The following is a 20,890-nucleotide window of genomic DNA, read 5'->3' on the forward strand; positions in this document are numbered from 1 at the left end:
TGCAGTCATCTTTCCCTTTATCCTGACTAGTCTCCCAGTTCCTGCCGCTGAAAAACATCCCCACAGCATGATCCTGCCACCACCATGCTTCACTGTAGGGATGGTGCCAGGTTTCCTCCAAACGTGACGCCTGGCATTCACACCAAAGAGTTCAATCTTTGTCTCATCAGACCAGAGAATTTTCTTTCTCATGGTCTGAGAGTCCTTCAGGTGCCTTTTACTAAGGAGTGGCTTCCGTCTGGCCACTCTACCATACAGGCCTGATTGGTGGATTGCTGCAGAGATGGTTGTCCTTCTGGAAAGTTCTCTTCTCTCCACAGAGGACCTCTGGAGCTCTGACAGAGTGACCATCGGGTTCTTGGTCACCTCCCTGACTAAGGCCCTTCTCCCCTGATCGCACAGTTTAGATGGCTGGCCAGCTCTAGGAAGAGTCCTGGTGGTTTCAAACTTCTTCCACTTACGGATGATGGAGGCTACTGTGCTCATTGGGACCTTCAAAGCAGCAGAAATTTTTCTGTAACCTTCCCCAGATTTGTGCCTCGAGACAATCCTGTCTCGGAGGTCTACAGACAATTCCTTTGACTTCATGCTTTTCTTGTGCTCTGACATTAACTGTCAACTGTGGGACCTTATATAGACAGGTGTGTGCCTTTCCAAATCCTGTCCAATCAGCTGAATTTACCACAGGTGGACTCCAATTAAGCTGCAGAAACATCTCAAGGATGATCAGGGGAAACAGGATGCACTTGATCGAGCTTCACGGCAAAGGCTGTGAATAGTTATGTACATGTGCTTTCTCAATTTTTTTATTTTTAATACATTTTCAAAAACCTCAAGTAAACTTTTTTCACGTTGTCATTATGGGGTGTTGTGTGTAGAATTCTGAGGAAAAAAATGAATTTAATCCATTTTGGAATAAGGCTGTAACATAACAAAATGTGGAAAAAGTGATGCGCTGTGAATACTTTCCGGATGCACTGTATATGGACACAAATGTTCTGAATCAGAAATAAATGGAAAAAAGTTATGCAAATGAACTACTGGATAGAATAGTTGTTAACAAAACAGTACACAATCTACTGTATATAAATATGGTAAAGTGCATTTGGAAATAAATATCTTAATGCATAAAATAATCCTTAGTTAATTGGACAGAAATTAGTCAAACATAATGAGAATTTCTGTGCTATCACAGAAATAATAGTTTCTACATGTCTACAGCAGCAGCAAAATAATTCAAAGTAATGAAGATAAAGATGAGGAGGGAGAGAAAAATACAAAAACCTGCACATATATCCAAAACGGAAAGAGCATCATTCTCCAATACAATAAAGCTACTAGAATAGTCCTTTATTGCACTTTTCTGGGCTTACATAAAACTTGTGCTAGTGACTTTCAATGATGCTGAACACAGCAACTTTCAAAAGTAATTAAAGTACAAGCTGATATAAAAGTGCCCTACTGTTAGACATATCCACAAAACGACTTTACCTAATGTCCTCCTCTTCGACAATTCAATTGCATACGTATTGATCTGCAGTTGGGAAATATAAAGTATGCTTGGCATGCAGAGTATAAATAAATTTTACAAAACAAATTCTAAGCTTCACAGTTTGTAACTGTCATTCATTCATTCATTTTTTCCGAATCCTCTTATCTTTTATAGGCTACCAGTGTGCCAAAGTTTGTTTAGCATCAACAAAAGAATAAAAAGTAGAAAGCAAGCCTGAATTGAACACCAGTGTGTAATTTATAATTAACTGTATATACAATGATTATGTAATTACTAGGCTCACAACAGTATGAGGGGAAGCAATTAAGCAAGCAGTTAAGTCTACAAAGTACACAATAAATACAATGTGTAAACATGCTAACTGAAATTTCAGTTTTGTCTGAAATCGAAACAAATTATATTAGAACTGCTTCTCCATTAATAAGATCTAGTAACCAACAATCTAAGTGCAGTTAACAAAGGGTCTGTACATTTATGTAAATAAGCCAGACAGTGTGGTCTACAGCCCAAAGCACTAGATGTAACATTCCTGAGTTGCCAAGTCAATCCCCAGCTCCACTGTGCAACTCTCAGTGTTTAACTTAACCAGCCCATGACCAGTTTTAAAAATAAATGCAAACAACTGTACTATACCTGATATTTGTTGACATGATGATAGACTTTTAAAAATTGTTTGTTGTGGCTTGGTTTCTTATTTAATAGTATGATGATAAAATACAGGACTTATAAAAAAAAAAAAAAATGTAGCCCTGTTTTACTCACCACATACCAAATCACATAGATAAAGGCTTTGTTTTCCATTAACAGATCTTAAGAAAAACCTGTCCTGCTCAGAATCAGAATAAATTAAGAACTAAGAACCCCTACCTGCAATGTGGAAATAAGCAATGATAAAAATATACTTGTTCAGAATTTACTTGTTCAGCACATTAGATGAATTAACTGTTTTCTCAAACCTTTAATGTTACAAGGTACTAATTACAAGTATAAACATTTTTGGATAACTTTGCATTTAATAATTCTAAGAAATATAATTCTAGAAGAAAACTGAAAATCTTTCACCTATCTCTAGTAATAATCCAGTAACAAAATATTGTGAACAAAATCGTTTTAAGGTTTCTCTTCTTTTTGATTTTAAAGGCTCTGCTTGAAAAACACAGTTCAAGAAAAGATTCAGTTTGTTTCAAAGCCTTATAAATCAAGTAAATAAACTTCTTCCCCTGCGAGGTCAGTTTTATTATAGTCTGCTACTCCAGACAGTAACTGTTTTTCCAAGATATCACTACAGATCAACTAGGAAAAGGATTTCCAATTATCACTACAGGTGGTTTTAGTTAACACATCACAAGGTATAATTGTAAGTTGCTCTCAAGCCTCCTGAGCTGACTCCATCTTAATATTACTGTAAACCTTAAAAACTGGAGGCAACCTTGAACACTTTTTGACCTCAGAAATCAGTTTCAGTTAATGTTCTCAAATGAACATTAAACTACACATCAGTTTCATTCATAAAGCAGATTATTTGTGATACAAACAGCAATCTCTACATATAATATTCTTTAACAAGAGAAACCCACATCTGCTTGTGCTGCTAAATGAAAAGTAATTTTGTCATATTGTATACTGTATATTTTAAATATGAAAACTATTTTAGAATCATTGCAGTGATGCATGATGTGTTATTTCTTTTTCTTCACCTTCCAAGTGCTGCTTGCCTGCATCCTTTGAAAACAGCTGCCTTTAAATTTGCACACAATTTTACAGACAGTCTTAAATATGTGATTTATACTGATTGGCTAATTCATACACTGGTTCAAATTATCACACACAGACTCTTTGACCTATACACATAACCCACTGTGGAGGGGCCAGTCAAAACTTTAAGAGTCTTAATTCCCATTGAATGCCAGAGAAGGGCATGCCGTTAAGTTCCAAGTTGCATTTGGTTGGTCTCTTCTACACAGCTTCCCACTTATAGAGTTGCTATATCTTTTTGTAGCATGGTGACCAGAGCTGTAAAACAATAGCAGATGTAGCCTCACTAATAAATTATGAAATATGAGAACACCACCCTTTGATTTATATTCATCAGCATACACAAGACAACCAAATATTTTATCTGACTTTGGTACATTATGTAGGCTATACAAAATACTGTGTCGATACGAACCCTAAAACCTTTTTCAGAAAATGCTGACTATATGACAGCACTACTGTCTCCATTTTTTTTATTTTAAATTAATATTTCTTTTGTTGGTGTATAGCTCTTTACACTTTTTTGCAATAAACTGCATCTCCCTTGTGCTGTCCAAGCTTTGCAGATAGTCTAGATATGGTTTAGCTCTTCAACATGTACTTTCTTTACAATTTTACTGTCATTTGCAAACTTCTCAAGTGTACAGACTACAGCAGATAAACAGGTAGATAATTTGGTAATCCCAAGGGGAAAGTGAAGTGTTACATCAATCAATACACAGAATCTACATATAAACACAGTAAACGAGATAAAATAAATCTAATGACAGCTGGTTGGCAATTCCTCCTGTACTGCTCTCTGAAGGCACATGTATGAATATATCTATGTTCTTACTGAAACCTGGATTAGACAGAAATGTCATTCTCTTAACCAAGACTGCTGCAATGCCTTGACGTTTTTGCATAAGCTACAGAGCAAAGACAAAAATATTGAACTGTTTGTAAACATAGAGAGACAGAACTTGTAATTTGCTGCTTCCTTTAACATACAAACTACTGATATATAAAGGGTAAGAGTGATCCTTTGCCTTGATTCATTTTCACCATCACGTCTTTTAAAAATCCTAAAGTACCTGTGGTGGTTGTTGTCATGTCTGTATCTCTGCATGAAACAACTCAGCTCGCAGTGGACTGGATTCTTTGAAATTTGGTACACTTTTTTGGCAAAGTGTTGGTTGGGAAAAGTTCGATTTTGTTGAGATTTTTTTGTTTTGTTTTTTGTTTTTAATATATATTTGATACCAAAACAAATCATCAATACAAGTTACACAAATGCCAGCAGAGATAGCAAACTTCAACATAGGTTCTTAATTCAGGCACTGAGTGCATCTTTTATAATTAATAAATATGAACAACAATTAGTCATAGACCCACAACAAGCAACCACTAACAATAGCACTTACATCAATGCAATTTTGCCTATGAAAGCTGGTTCAGGTACCATGACCCTACCTGGACACAGTTTAACAGGATGATATTGTAAAGCTCTATTTAAGAAAATGTGTTTTATGAACTCTAGTAATACATATAATTATATTCTATTATCACTGTTGCTTTTGAATATGAAACAGGATATAATTTAATAAATACAATGCAATCTCTCTACCTTGGATAGATAATGAAGTAAACAATAAAATTTAAAAATAATTCTGCGTTCAAACCAGTTAATTAACAGGAACTCCAATGAACTCTTGTTTCATGACATTTAATTAACAAGTTCAGTCATCTGATTCACAACTATTCAAGCACTATTATGACAAGTAGAAGATCTTTAATTTTTACAAAGTCAACTTAAAATTAAACGAAAACAATCCTTTAAGAAATAAAAACACAGTTGAGAAGTTTCACAAAAACACAGTCTCAATCCCAAGAAAGTGTTAACATGTTTGCAAAGTATAACAACATATAGCAAAACCTGCTGATACTTTGTGAACTTAGAAAGGGGAATAGTAAAGATAACAAATGTTTCAGGAGAAAGCTGGGCTCCATTTTGGAGTTCTACAACACACCAAGTTTTCATGCTTCATCCTGAAAAATGTATTCCACGGTATACTCCAATAATTATTATTAGTATGGAAAAATCTTGCATAAAATGTCTTATTAATCACAACAAAAATTATTTCATGGCTAATTAAAACTAACACAGAACAGTGAGACTCTCTTTTAAGGCTACCAGGTTTCAGATTATTTATATAAAAATAATGGATGGGCAGTATATGACCTTTTCAATAAAATCTATCCATGCTAAAGAATCTGGCCTCAGACACTGAACAAGACTAGTAGGCAGAAGAAAGCTTTTTGCTCCTCATTGCCACTCATGTGATGGATATACATTTGACACCATGAACAGAAATGATTCGATTCTCATAGAGCAAGAGAATATATTTTTTGAAAAAAGAGATACTACTAAAGAATGTTTTAGTAGACGTTTTAGTAGATTACACTCTGTGTACAACTATTAAATATCTTATTTGTTCTCTGTCATTTAAAATGTATTTTCTGTCAAGAGAACCACCACTCACCGAATGTTTTCTATTTACGATCACCATTCTCTATAAACTCTAGAGACTGTACTCCCAATGAAACTCCCAAGAGTGCATCTGCTTCTGAAACGCTGCACTTCAGAACAGGTCACCCGCCTGAAACTAAGCATTTTTGGGCCTGGCCAGTACTTGAATGGGAGACCAAACAGGAAAAGCTTGGATTGCTATGAGAAGAGGGGTTGGCGAGGACAGCAGGGGGTGATTAACCTTTGCTCCGAATGTGGATCCCAATGCCCCAGTGCTGTATAAATGGCACTATCATTCGGATGAGATGTAAAATCAAGGTCCTGACACACTGTGGGTATCCTTCATAAAGAGTACAGTACATCCTGATGTCCTGGCTAAATTTGCCAGATCAGCCTAGACATTCTGCCCCCCTAATCATCTCATCTTTAATTGGCTAACTATCTCTCATCCCTTCACCACTTAACAGCTAATGTGTGGTGAACATACTGGCATGAAAATGTCTGCCACAGGATTATCCAGGCAGATGCTACACATTAGTGGCAGTTGATATGGCTCCCCACTCACTATGTAAAGATCTTTGAGTAGTGGGAAAAGCCCTATATAAATGTATAGAATTTTTATTATTATCACATTTGCCTCCATCAAATTAAAGACAAGGTCACTTACATCACACATCTTGTCCATTCTAATGTTTGGTCAAACTAAAATTAAACTACTATCTTATGTTTGTGGGCTAAACAATGAGGTAATGCCACAGTGCTTGGAATGATAAAAGACAGAGAAGTACCATATATTGTTGAAAATGAAGTTACTTGCAAAATCTTAATAGTACAAGAATGGTCAAGGAAGAAGTTGTGTTGGCAACAATAAGGATGAAACTTGAAACTGGCACAGCAAAAGTTGTAGATCGGTATTTATTTATTTTTTTTTTTTAAGTTTTCTTGAACGAAGTGGTTGATACCCTACCTAACAGTTGCAATGAGTATTAAGGAGCAGGAAGCATCATCATTAGGATTTATAAGGATAAAGTCATATAAATTACTGGGACTAGATAACTTGTATCCTTGACTGCTCAAGGAATTTACTAATTACATATATGAGCCATATTTCTCAAAAATCACTGCACACCAGGGAACTTTCTATAGGCACGAAGGTAATAATAATAATTCATTACATTTATATAGCGCTTTTCTCAGTACTCAAAGCGCTATCCACACAGGGAGGAACCGGGAAGTGAACCCACAATCTTCCACAGTTTCCTTACTGCAAAGCAGCAGCAGCACTACCACTGCGGTAGCAAATGTTTCTTCTTTCCATAAAAAAAAGTACTCTGGTCAACCCTAGCAACTACAGGCTAGCAAGCGTAATGTGAATCAGATTTAAATTAATCAAAGTGATACTTTTCTTTAATAATGGGTGTATTAATGAACAATCAACACACATTTACACGGGTAGAAAGATGGTACTTTCTAATATGCTGGAATTTAACAAGAAAGAAGCAAAAGCATTTCATAAGGGTTCATATAACATTATTTATCTTGATTTAAAAAAGCTTCTGATAAGGAATCACTTGTGAGGATAGAGATTAAACTAAAAGAACAAGGAGCTATATAACAAATTTCAAACCTCAGCTGTGTGTTTAGTTTCTTCTCCTTTTTGCAAAAAAAAAAAATTAAAATAATGAAAGCACTGCAGAAAGTCTCAGAAAAGATGAACTAGACTGATTATTGGGCTATAGGATGTGAGCTGTGGAAAAAGAATCAACTAATTAAATAATTTCAAACTGAGGTTAAGGAAATGTAAGAGAAGTGTTCAGAAATGTGAAGGGAATTATTGGCGTGGATTCCAGCTATTATGTCAAAGTAAGGTCATCAGCATCAACAAGGGAGCATTGATGGAAGCAGGCAAGCAGGCTCAGGTCTAAATTTCATACTAAGTTTTTGTATGAAAGTTAAAAAATAAAAACAAAAAAAAAAAAACACAGAAACCCATATATCTGATGTACAATTACAAAATTGTGAATGGCAGAAATCTGAGAAAATTCAAAATCCTTCAGCATGGTATTTTGCAGAATTTCAGTGAACTGACGAACTACATTACATTTTTTTCTTGTCAAGACTGTCTAAAAATAGCTCAAACTGCTATGTTAGGTTCACCACACAGTAATTCTTCCAAAGTACCTCTGCATTAATATACTATAACCACTAATTTACAGTATATTGTGGCACTAACCCACAAAGAATATCTCAGCAGTCCAGAAAATCTTAGAGCTGCACCCGCCTAACCATTTATCTCACTATGAACAAAAAGATGAGAAAAATGAAAGAACGCAGACTAAATAATGATATTATCTCACTTATGTTTTATTTCCTTGAAAATTTCTTTTAAAGCATATGTGGTCCACAAGCTTTGCAGGAAATATTAATGTTGACTAGACATACTTGGACCTACAGTCCACAAACAAGTGCCTTTCACGAAACACAGCCACCCAGGTAATTCTGCTCAGGTGGCTGCAAATGCTATGAGCCGTTGTTGCCGCAATTCTTTTTCTGACAGACATACCATGTACATTTATTCTTTTAAATATTCTATGTGCTTGGACGGTTGTTCTTTTCTGGGAATATCATTGCAGAGGAAGCCAGCACCTATAAATTGTCTAGGTGAGTATGATTACCTGTAGCACTCTAAGTGAATGACTTGTGTTTATGATGTTTGTGTCATGTGGCTGACCTCTCACTCTGGAAGGTGCACTTTGCTTTGCAATGAGACTGCATCACTGTTGGTTGGCAGACAGCCTGTGCAATGCGCTTGACTGTCAGCAAGGTGTGCATGCATATTGGTTGTTGCAGTGGACTTCATGTTCAGCGCAGTGTGCCCATGCAGCCATTGGTTTCCTGGAAGCCAAGGTGCTTGCTGTGAGATGGACACAAAGCTTTCAATTAACACACACAGAGTAGATGTTGAGATCAGTGTCTATAAAAAAAACAACCATTTAAAACCACAATACAGAAAAAGAGAAATCCTTTTAAACTCATTTTTGCATTGCTTAGTGTTTTTAAATTTTTTGTTATAATGTATGATCTCCTTCTTCTCATGAAAATAATCCTGGGGAGAGCAACAATAAAGCTGGCGATTCAATTCTTCAACAAAACATACCTTTAGCTCATTAAAACATGTAAAATATGTTCATCATTTGTGGAATTTTTTTTTTTTTTTTGAAGATAGTATTTTTAGAAGCGGGATTCACCTCTTAAAACGTAAAGCTTGTTGTCAATCAGGCTACACGAAAATGTCAAGCGCATGCTACAATGCAGGAGAGTGCTCCAAGCTATGGGTGAGCCAATGAAGCAAGCAAGGACAGAGTTCTTATTCTGTGTAATAATGTACAGTATATACACAGTATAATGGCATAAAACAGTCACATGATGATCAAAGATGAGCCGAATTTTTCAAGCACACATGAGTAACTGTTGAATGGCAACTCTTGCCTTAAAGAAAGGAAGAATTACATTGTGACAGAAATGTTCAAGTTAGCCTAGAACCCTGGACAAGTCACCAATCAACTACAACCTATCGTAGTGCAATTTCCTTTTCATTTCCAGAACATTAATTAAATGTTGACTACTGTAAACATTCTGCCCTACACTTTCACAAAAAAAGGTCTTTGTGTAGACGAGTATCATTTAATTAAATGATGACTGAAATCTGAGCAAATTCTGACCAATCACACTGGGGCATTGATCTGTAGAAGACAACTTAAATTTTAGTTTGCAACTGCCAGATTATTAGTGAAATCAATGACTGCTCTTGCCACCTTCACTTACTTGTCATATATTCCAGTCTGTGAATGGGCACGCTGTGAATTATGCAGCATCTTCAAGTGCAGTACTTTTATTTAAGTGTATTTAGAATCCAAAAAACTATGTCAGATATCCTAAGAATGTGTGGATTTGCAGAAGGAAAGGTAAAATTAACATTTACATATGATATGCAGCATATAAAAATATTTAATATACATTTTCAAATCAAAGCAATAAGTTATGAGCCCAGCTATATTTGCCTCAGAATATGTAATAAAAATGCAGACAATTTAAAATCTGTAATAACTGTGCAAGCTTCATAAACCTGACAATACTTTGTCATTTTTCATTTGAAAATATATAGTTTTGTTGTTTAGTAATTAATAATGTTAACAAAACACTGTTAAATATAACAGCTCAGATATTTGAGACATTTATTGAGAAGTGAAAAAAATGCATCTATAATAAGGTAAGCAGAATGCAGTGCCACTTAACTGCATATTCAGACAGAGATTTTAATGATATTTTAATGTGGTTACTCTCTAATGTACAGCTAACTGTTCAAGTTTACTTCACAATATTTGTTAGTATGCTATGTCAATTTGCTCAGATTGGAATTCAGATGGGGAGAGTCATGTTTCACTGATATTCTGGAATTCAATGAGGAAATAACAAAAGCATATGAGGAGGAATGTGCAGACAATATTACTTACCTTGATATTCAGGAGGCTTTTGAATTGGTACCACATGAAAGGTTAGTGATCAGACTAAAAGAAGTGAGAACCGAGGGTGAAGTACAGGATTGGGTGATATGTAAAATCCTCAGGATGATCGTCTTCACCTTAAACATTGTTGATAGTTAATATTATCAGGGGGTGGAGGAATCACCATTTTAACAGGAAAAGCCCAGATTGCTTTATTGCAGTTCCTGTAATTCTTAATTTGGCCACTGGCTGTCCTCACTGCTAATTGCCACACATTGTGACAAAGCACAAAACTATTCTTGTTTAATACTGACAAACACAGACATGCGAGATGCTGGCTAAGAAGAAATCAGCCTCACATATCTAGCAGCACTTTGCCTTCAAAGCAAATGTTCATGGTGAGTCAAACAGATTTAAGTTATTTGTTGAGTAAGCAGGAAGGTTTTTATTGTGAAAGATTCACAACAAACTGAAATCATCATTTGCATGCACAGCATTCAGTATACTACTTTGTAGCAAGTCTCACTATTTATTAGTGCTTCTGAATTCTGCAAAAGCACAAAATACAAGCAGGGCACTATGAGATGAACACAATGGTACCATAGCTGTTTTACATTATGTGTGTGAATAAATAACGCTTGCTTTGCATGATATGTGTTTTTCTTGTAAAACCAAATATGTCTAGCCTTCAGCCCCTCCGAAATGTTTTTTCCATACAGAAAATTAGCCTGGAGTTAAATTAAGCAGAATCCCCTTCAGTTGTAACAATCCATGTCAAATTCTTTTTGGGGCAGTGATGGGAATATGTGATCCACTGATGGCTACACCACACAGAGTTGCTTCCCTTGTGGGATAAGCCTTCTGCAGAGCTGATCAGAGAGCATAACACTCTTTCCAAATGGACTGGCTCACGGATGGTTTGCTTATTACAAAAAAGAATGGATAAGGTGTTACAGCCAGTGCCAGTGGCAATATACCATAACGCCTGCTGCAACACACCTTTTATACATTTTCTAAATTCCATATCTTTTCTTCTCAGCAGCCTTTACAAATACTGAAAAATGTGAAACGATGTTTGTAGATACTGGGGGGCAGCAAAATCAGTAACTGAACGATATAAGCAGGAGTTTCTCATCACTCTTTACTCTGTTCACGAATCCAGACTGACCACAGCTTTCACTAGAGCTATCACAATTGCAAGATCCTATGCTTCTCTTGTCTTCTCTTAATAATATGTTGCAAATGGCAGCTAATTTGCATGTTGGGAGTGAAAACATATTTGTAGATTTCTGCTAAAGAAGCATTTAAACTTCCTAGTGTAAGTTAACAACCTATCCTTAAACAATCCAAATACATTGAATATTTACAACACAGTTAATCACTTTGATCAAATCCTCAGCAAAAGTCAAATGCAAGTAATCATTGTTTACTTCACTCTGTGAAGTGCCTTGAGCATGGGAAAGGCGCTATATAAATAACGCATTATTATTATATCACCTATCAGTACAAGCCTACTAGGTACTAACAAAGCAAACGTTATAAAGTCTTCTCTTGATAAAACATCTTTCAAGACATCAACAAGATTAGGAGCAGCATTGACAGACTTGAAAACACTCAGGTGCCTGCCTGTCATAAACAAGTTTGATGGCCAGTGCCTGTTCCACAACACCATAACTTTCTATCACCACAATAATACTGCCATTTTGCCCAAACCTAGTGTGGTCTGTAGGTGGGTTTTTAAAAATCTTTTCTGAAAATAAGTTTCAAAGAACAAAGTACAAACAACCATTTTGCTGCAAGCGCACAATTACAACGAACAAAACACAATCTACTGTTGTGTAAGATGTAGTAGTGAAATACATTCATAAAATAATGCATGACAATTAATTAAAAATTAGCTAAATAAATTTGCAAAATTCTTTTTCTGGGCTGTAAAAACTTTGAATTGCCATTTTTGGAAGCTATGCAACAAACAAAACACAAAAACTTACTTCAATATGGTACCAGAGAAACTGAAGTTATTTCGCAATGTGCCTTTCATTATGATTACAGTCTTAAGGAGCTATGAATGTGTCACCATTTACCAGGGTTCCATTTGCTCCTTTTTTAGACATGAGAACAGAATCTGAATTTAGGATGTCCTTTGTAAAAACTGCGTAAACACAAACAATAAAATGTGGCTAGGGGAAAAACTTAAAACTACTCTTTTTGAAGGTGAGAAACTGTTACCTGGCTATGCGTATCACAAGTTACCCTACAGCTAGGTTTATCAAATTAACCCTAGAATAACATGTAAGGCAAAATCGGTACTGTAGTTCCACAATGGCAAGAAGGTGCTTACTACTTAAATAAAACAGCATAATGAGGCACAACTCTGCTTGTCAGGGAATTTTTGCATTGTATTTGCAGAGACTTTTTTGTAACTAAAACCAACCAAGCCCATCTCTACACAACTGATGCGACAATAACCTGACAAATACAGTGCAGTGACAAAAAATAGCTCAAGCAATTGAAAATAAAACATCCTTTGTGTGGAGAACACAGAACAGGTAACAGACAAAATAAAGTGTCCCAGCAGCGTAAGTGTGAAAAGCAAGACATCTTTCATTTCTCATTAATAGGGAAACAGATACAGTATATGGAATAAGGAGTGTGAGGAAAAACAACTTTTTGTCAGACAGCAGACACAGTTTGTGTTGATTAGAGGAAAGGCAAGAACATATGATAAATCAAAGAACATCAAGAAATAAGAACGGTATCCAGAAGATATGTTCTAAATATAGAGGGATCACACACCTTGTCCTACCAGGTAAGGAACATGCAATGTTGCTGGAGGGAAAATCTGTCCAATGGCTGAACCAAAGTTATTGAGGAAGACTGTAGATTCTGATCTGGCCGTAGAAAAGCCCAGCTCTTCTCCCTGGTTCAGCTGCTGGAGTGTGCATGGAAGTATAATAAGCCAGTCTGCATGTGTTATGTAGATTTGGAAAAAACACATTCCCTATATGAATGCAGTGATAGCTATATCCGAATACTTACCGTTAAGTCAAATTCAATCAATGTGGCTGTCTAACTCCATCAAGGCTGTGTCATGTCAACACTCTTGTTTGTGGTTTTCATGGACAGGGTATCAAAGGACAGCCAAAGAGGTGAAGGTGTCCAGGTGGGGGAGGCCAGGCATAGCATCATTGCTTTATTGGGATGAGGATCAGTATCTCCAAGTCTGAGGTCATGTTTTTTTTTGTCCTCAGAAAAGAGTGTTTTACTTTCTCCTAGTGAGGGAGAAACATCTGCAATTGGTAGAGGAGTTAAAGTATCTCAAGATCCTCTTCACAAGGGAATGAAAAAGGCAGCATAAAACCAATACACAGATTGGAGTTGCAGCAGCAGTCTATAGTGGTGAAGTGAAAGAAGAGTCTAAATATAAAATTTTCAGTTCACTGGTCAATCTACATCCTGGTCCTTACTTACGGTCATGAGTTGCAGGTAATAAAAGCGACTGCAATTAGGTTTCTTCACAGGGTGGCTAGGCTGACACTTCATGATAGTTAAGAATATCAGTGATCTGAAAGAGCCTCAGAATAGAGCTGAGGCTCCTCCAAACTGTGAGAAACTGTTGAGGTAATTTGAGCATTTTGTAAGGATACCCCCCAGATGGTTCCCCTAGAGCTGCTCCAGGCACTGCACAATGGATGGAAAGGACACGCTGGAAGGATCTCTGGCTGGCTTGAAAATGCCTACCTGGGAATTTCCCAGGAAGAGCTGGAATCTATAGATAGGAACAGGGAAGTCGGGACTGACCTGCTTGGTCAAATGCCACCATGACCTTCACAAGGAACAGTGGCTGAGAAGATGAGATGCAATGGGATGAAATAAAGATATTAACTATTTTTTGAGTAAATGAACACATACAGTTCTTAATAAAATATTCTAGTTAAAAAAAAAAGGTGGATTTGTGCTCAATATGTTCACTAAATACAGATGTTTATGAGAATAAAAATGGGGTTTAAATTTGTGTTCCTAGATATTTCTGAATGTTTCTTTTCTTCATGTTAGGAGCACTAGTGGCCCTTTGCAGAAAGCTTATCATGGAATGAATTATAATTTTGTTTGTGTGGAGATATATATATACACACACAGTACAATGTCTATACACACAGTATATAGGGAAAACTACCTGGAAGGAAAACAACATAATTTCTGCTTCTGAGATCACTAACCCTATTTCTTCTACTTCCACAAGTAGAATGTTTTGAAATTCATTTGAATCAGGCTTCTAACAGAGACACATCTCTTCAAAAATAAGCACTTTGACAGCTTGAGGAGCTGTTATTATACACCCTGGACCGATTTAAAACTGGTTTAAAGCTTTTACTTTTTCTAGGGTATTGAATGCTGCTTGATGTGATGAAGAAATAAATGATTTTAGCACAAGGCTGCAACACAGCAAAATGTGTAAAAAGTGTAGGGGTCTGATTATTTTCCGAATCCACTTTATGTGCATATATATATATATACATGCACACAAGTTATTATTGTATGTTATTGTATTGTAACTTATTTAAAAAAAAATCCACATTTTGTGGAGAAACACCTGATGGCCAGATGTAATCAGTTAATCAAAGATTGATCTGAATAAGCGCCACACCAGAAGGTGTTTCAAGCATATCCTCATTTTAAAAATCACAATTTTACTTAATTTATAACATTTATAAAGATAGCTTCAATATTACATTGATTTTAAGAACTATGTTAGATTTAGAAGCATAGTTCATCCAGAACATGTGCAATGTTTTATTTAATTCTATACAAAATGCCTCTTTGCAAAACACAATGCAAACTTTTATTTCAACTTTATATACATATTTTAAAAAGCAGCATTCTGTACTAAATATATTAAAATTTGTAAATGGCAACTGTTCTTTTAATTGTACCTGACTGGCTGTGTCTTATTTTTCACCATATTCTTATTTTTCATAATATTAACATATTACCTACAACATTTTACTAACAAAACTTCTGAACTTGTAATATAGTTGTCTTAAATGTCACCTTGTGATAGTGTGTTGTGTGAAAGGTGCTATAAATATAGTTTGACTTATATGGTTCATAATGGTGCAATAAACTACACTTTTGAAGAATTATGATGAGGTTTGATGAATTATGTCCTTCCATGTGTGACCCTCAATGATTAGCCTTTCATTTTCTGTTCTCAGCCCCATTATGTCATTCAGCTACTATATTCATCCCCTTGTGGTGAATGAAGACTAAACTGTAGAGACATTAAAATTATAATAAAGATTGCTTGGGGTGTGGGTGAGCAAAGCAATTTGTTATTACCTACAGATAAGAGGTTAGGCTACATACCAATGTCATAAGCAAGGAAATCTGCAGAAAAGCATTTCGCCCCATTGCTCAAAGATGTATCATTATGTGTATTTCCTCCAAAAACCAAAACAGCCCCACTGATGATAACAGCTGAATGGAGATACCGTGCCAGTCCACTTTCCTTTAAGATTGTCCTGGAAAAACAAAAGTAAACCATATAAGAACTCAAAAAACATGTAAGAATTAAATTTCATTTAGTAATATGTCTATATATACTTTACTCTAAAATCCAATATGGAAAAGCTCCTGAATACTGACAGAGAGAGAGGCAGTATTGACAATGCTAGATAACTTATGTGAGCAAAATACAGCATACATATTTTAAACCACATTTTAATACTACTGTGTATATGTGCTTATATAAAAACAGCACAGACACACAAAACACTTGTATATGTAAAGTCTACATATATAGGCACATAGTATTATACAGTATACTACAACAGTGTTGATTGAAGGCTTTGTTCTTCCATTATTTCCCAATTTATACTGTGAATTCCTTTCATCAATCCTTTCTTTTATTTCACATTTTGTTTAAGACAATTGATATAAAATTGAGATCGGTTGATACATGTAGTTAAATTGTTGTCAACCACAAGGATCACCAACTCGCTTACAAGAAAAATCTAGTCAGGTATTAAAAAAGTAGGATATCACATTCACTAATTCAAGTGCAAATAACCAGAAAAATGTCTGGATAGTCCTACTACAAAAAGGTAATAAACCTTGTCCGTCTGGTCTTACTCATAGAGGTTTGATTACTATATTGTAACTCAATCTAAAGTGACTTTAAATTAGCTCAGGAAGAATGCTTAAAGACCTCCATAGTTTGGAGAAGTTACAATTGCCAAAGTTCTCCTGTAGGTTAATCAGTCTACTGGAAGGGAAACAGTGTCTAAATGAAATACTTAATTGGTCTGGAAGTGGACATCTATAATCATTCTGCACTAGTGTGACTAAGATGTTTGGATGGGCATCACGGTGGCTTTAAGCTGCATTTCTGCCTGTGGACCTGGATGACTCAAGGAAAGTTTCAATTCAGAATTATGCCAAAATACAGGTAGTCCCCAGGTTACAGATATCCGACCTACGACTTACAAACGAGGACGGAGCTGCGACGCATGTGCCTCAGTAACTGCCACTCCATCATCTTCGGCCTGGGGATGCTGCAAGCAGTGGCTGGAGGGGGGCGATTTCGCTGCTCACGCAGTGTAGTGTCCCTCGAGCAACTCCCGGCGGCAAGCGGTGACCCGTGGTCCATAGTCACCAGGGGCCACAGCTATCGCTCATGTGCAGGACGATGGTTCGCTGCCCGCCCACTACGCCGCCACAGCTACTGCTCCTGACTGGACGCAGGCTGTATGGAGCAGAGGGGGGTGTTTCACTGCCCACCCAGCAAACACAGCTGGTAATGCTGCAAGCGGTGACCCGGTTGTGGTTCAACAGGGCGGCGGGGGTAGCATTGTAGTGTGCCTCGGATGGCTGCCTGTTGAATTGGGGTTGGGCATTTCACTACCTGCCTTTGGCCGCACCATGTTCATTCTCGGTGGGCGGACACTGCAGGCACCATACTGTAGTGGAGGTGACTGTGAGGTGGGCTGGTGATAAACCGCCCCTCGCCACCCCCATTCATTCTCAATAGCAAGCCTGCTTGTACTGTTACGCATATAGCAGGAAGTTGTCTCTTGTCAGTACATCAGACATGTTGACGGAGTGCCTTCCTGCTGTGATAGCGCGTACAGTGCTGTGCAGAAGAACTCATCTTAACCTTCACCCTTCAAGAATGTCTCTGAAACACAAACCTGATGCAAGTGCTGCTGATACAGTAAAGAAGAGAAAAAACATCACCATTGCAAATAAAGTAGAAATAATAAAAAGGTCAGAGAGAGGTGAAACTCCATCATTCATTGGCATAGCACTTGGTTACAGTCAGTCAACTATAGCATTTATTAAAATAATGTACCTGTTCCGACTTACATACAAATTCAACCTAAGTACAAACCTACAGTCCCTATCTCGTACGTAACCCGGGGACTGCCTGTATTCAATTAGCTTAAAGTTGAACCGAAGTGTCCATCAAAAGTGACTCAAAAGTCATGAAACCTGCTCTTTAAACCATACTTCTAAAAATGCATTAATGTGAAGTTTGTTGCATTGTCATCTGTAAATAAATCTTTTGAACAATTTTGTAATCTATGTATATGAATTAACTGTACCTATCATTGATTTTTTTAGTCTATCACTAAATGACATTAATCTCTAAGATTGTGCAAACTACATTTTGTTATCTGTTGGTGCTTTTGAATGTCTGTGAATATATTTTTTCAGCAATGACTTTGTTTGCACTGTTTTGCATGTGTCTCAAACTATAACCTGTACTTGTATTTTAAACATGCTTTTCCTTCACCTTTTCTAATTTTTTTGTGAGCAATACTCCGATGATGGTTCAACTCACTGCACCTCAAAATGATCTTGTTACATCTTTACCATGCCACCAAACACTCTCTATTGATCTTCCTGACACAAATTCTCAAGGCTCACTCATGCTCACTGGCCAGCCAGACACAGAACAGGATGATGTTAGTTCTGGATTGCTTGACAGTTATAGGGACATTCAAGAATCCATAGGAGTTTAAAAGTCAGAATCACAGTAATTACTATTTGCAAAATTCGGCAGTGATAGGTTGACAGTGACAATAAAATGACACTGACAATTCAATTCCACATGACTTTGACTGATATCTGACCAAGCCTAAAAACAAAAATAAATGCAAAGTGCATTGTGGGATTGTGTTTTTTAGAATAGACATGTTTACTGATAAATATAAAAGATGGTTCATCTAGTTTAATCCCACAATGGGAAATGTACCTAAGAATTCTGGTTAGTGTGGAGTAATGTATTATATTATGTATCTAAAGTATATGCTTCTGAGTAAAAGTAACCAGAAGGTCTGACAGTAATGTCAGTAGATAAATATTACATTATGGTATAGTTTCCATTGTTAGAATTCTTAAGAGTTTCTGCTTTCAGTCCATCTGCAAAATCAGTTTGTACTTGTTTTCAGGACCAGTTTACCAGACAAAACTGTTTTTATGACTTCCATTGAAGTTTAGAATAGATTCCTCATCATATAAATAGCCTTGCACCCATGTCTCGATCTTTTACTACTATTATTTAATGCTTCATGAGAACTGCTTTCTTTAGAGCACATATTTGGCTTTTGGTGCTCTAATCATGTGTTCTGCTTCACCTAATAAACAGTGCATCAATCTGCTGATCCTCTAGTGTTTATTGCATGACATTAGTTTTATACAAATCTGGGAGAATAAGGAGGGGACAGGCAGAGCAGCAGACAGTAAACACCATCGTGCATTTAAAGAAAAACTGATTACCAACCTCTCAGTGTTTAAATTTAGAGGTATTAAGCATTAGTTAAGCATTTATGCCAAGATGGAACTGTGTAAACAGGATTTCTGTGTAAAGAAAAAACAGATGGCATCATAACACTATAATATGTGCACAAATCAAACAAATTTATCAGCCTTCCCTGAAAGCCAAACCTGTACATTATCTGTCATTATATAAAGCAGTATAGTAATAAGGTGCTGCCAGCTTGCTCCAAATGCTGGTAAGCTGTCTATCGTAATAAAAATAAGCTAACCCTAATATTAGGTGTTTCAAGAAAAATATCAAATGCTTTGATAAGTGTAATTCTGATGAAAGCGAAAAACTTACAAATTAGAACTTCTCTGCACTCTGGGAAAAAAAACTCTACTACCACTAGTTAAAAGAGTCTATTTAAATGAAAAAGATTAGCTCACATTGATAATTAACTACTCAAAAACTAGTCTCTCATGCATTAAAACAAATAAAAAAGAGCCATGTTTTCCATAAAGTTTCAGCTATTTGTTTTTTTTTTTGCTATGCTGTTTTATGTACAACACTGTAAACAGGAAAAGACACCATATCATAAAAGGCAGAGATTGAGTGTCCTGAGTAGTGAGAAAAGCTCTATATAACTATGAAGAATTATTAAGACACAAAATTAGACAAGGAGAAACATACCTATACAGCCTACTATTTACTTCATTTATAAAGAAACAAAACAGAATTTATGCATTTTTCTTTTATTTTGGAAGTCCATTGAATATATATGCCACAAAAACCAAGCATGAAAAGTTTGACATACTTCGATAAAAACAGAAAAATCTAAATACTGTTCAAATGCATTAACAGATATCTTAACTATTGTATCTGTATACAACATCACTTAATTGCTGATATTCAGTTTCATTTCCATTTGCAGTAGAAGTACAATTTTGCATGTTCTCTGTTTACCCCGGCATGTGATCCCACACTCCTAACATATTATGGTTGTAAACTGGCTTTATGTCATTGTGGCTGTGTCTGCGAACATACCCTGTGATAAGCTGCCAGGCATGATTACTGCACTGCACTTAATGGTAACAGCTTTGGCTTCCTATTAACATCATTAATAATAAAGAAAAAAAATGACAAACTGTTGAATCAAGTAAAATAGCTTGACAATATGGGTTTCATAATTGTTCTTTGTAGAATAATTAATCTGAATTACTATATAAAGCCACTTGTTCACATTAACTTCAACCAAAACAATAAAACATGCTATATTTTAATTCATCCATCTCTCTTTTACCTTGAACAGGGTGGCAGGGAAGCTGGAGTCTGTCCCAGCAAAGGATACCAAGCAAGAACAATACCTTGACAGGGTGCCAAGTCCATCGCAGGGTGAACACAAATTCAGACACACACACACACACATACACACACATCTGGGCCAATTTAGTATCAGTGTTTGTTGATTCAATAAAAATAATTGGAAATCCCTGGACTCCCAAGTTTGTACAGAAAGTTCCAGCTTATGGATATCCCATTGGAACTCTCATAGTTATGTTTGGTATGCTGAAATCAGCACTTGCAGGACATTGCCTCAAGATGCATACTGAAAGTGGAACATGTAATCAACAAATAACTTTTCATTTGGATGGAATATTCCGCATAGAGCAAAACCAACAATTGTACTTTGGCAAAAGTACAAGTGACAATCACTTTCTAAACTGTTTTTGTAATCCAATAAATCAAATCATACCTTAAAAGCAAAATGTTTGGGGGGAGGGGGTCTTTAATTTTCCAATGTACAAGCATCCATCCATTGTCCAACCCGCTAAATCCTACCTACA

At 36.2% G+C, this 20,890-nt stretch overlaps 1 protein-coding gene across 1 annotated transcript in view; it reads right to left on the minus strand.

The window, feature by feature from the left end:
• atrnl1b (attractin-like 1b) overlaps positions 1-20,890 on the minus strand; it is a 1,074,694-nt gene that overhangs the window by 765,576 nt on the left and 288,228 nt on the right. Inside the window, exon 10 of the mRNA XM_028795765.2 lies at positions 15,650-15,804. Within this exon, the coding sequence (XP_028651598.1) occupies positions 15,650-15,804 (155 nt within the window). The remainder of the gene's footprint in view (positions 1-15,649; positions 15,805-20,890) is intronic.

The sequence above is a fragment of the Erpetoichthys calabaricus genome, chromosome 2 (genome assembly GCF_900747795.2).
Source record: "Erpetoichthys calabaricus chromosome 2, fErpCal1.3, whole genome shotgun sequence".
In the NCBI taxonomy this organism is placed as follows: domain Eukaryota; kingdom Metazoa; phylum Chordata; class Cladistia; order Polypteriformes; family Polypteridae; genus Erpetoichthys; species Erpetoichthys calabaricus.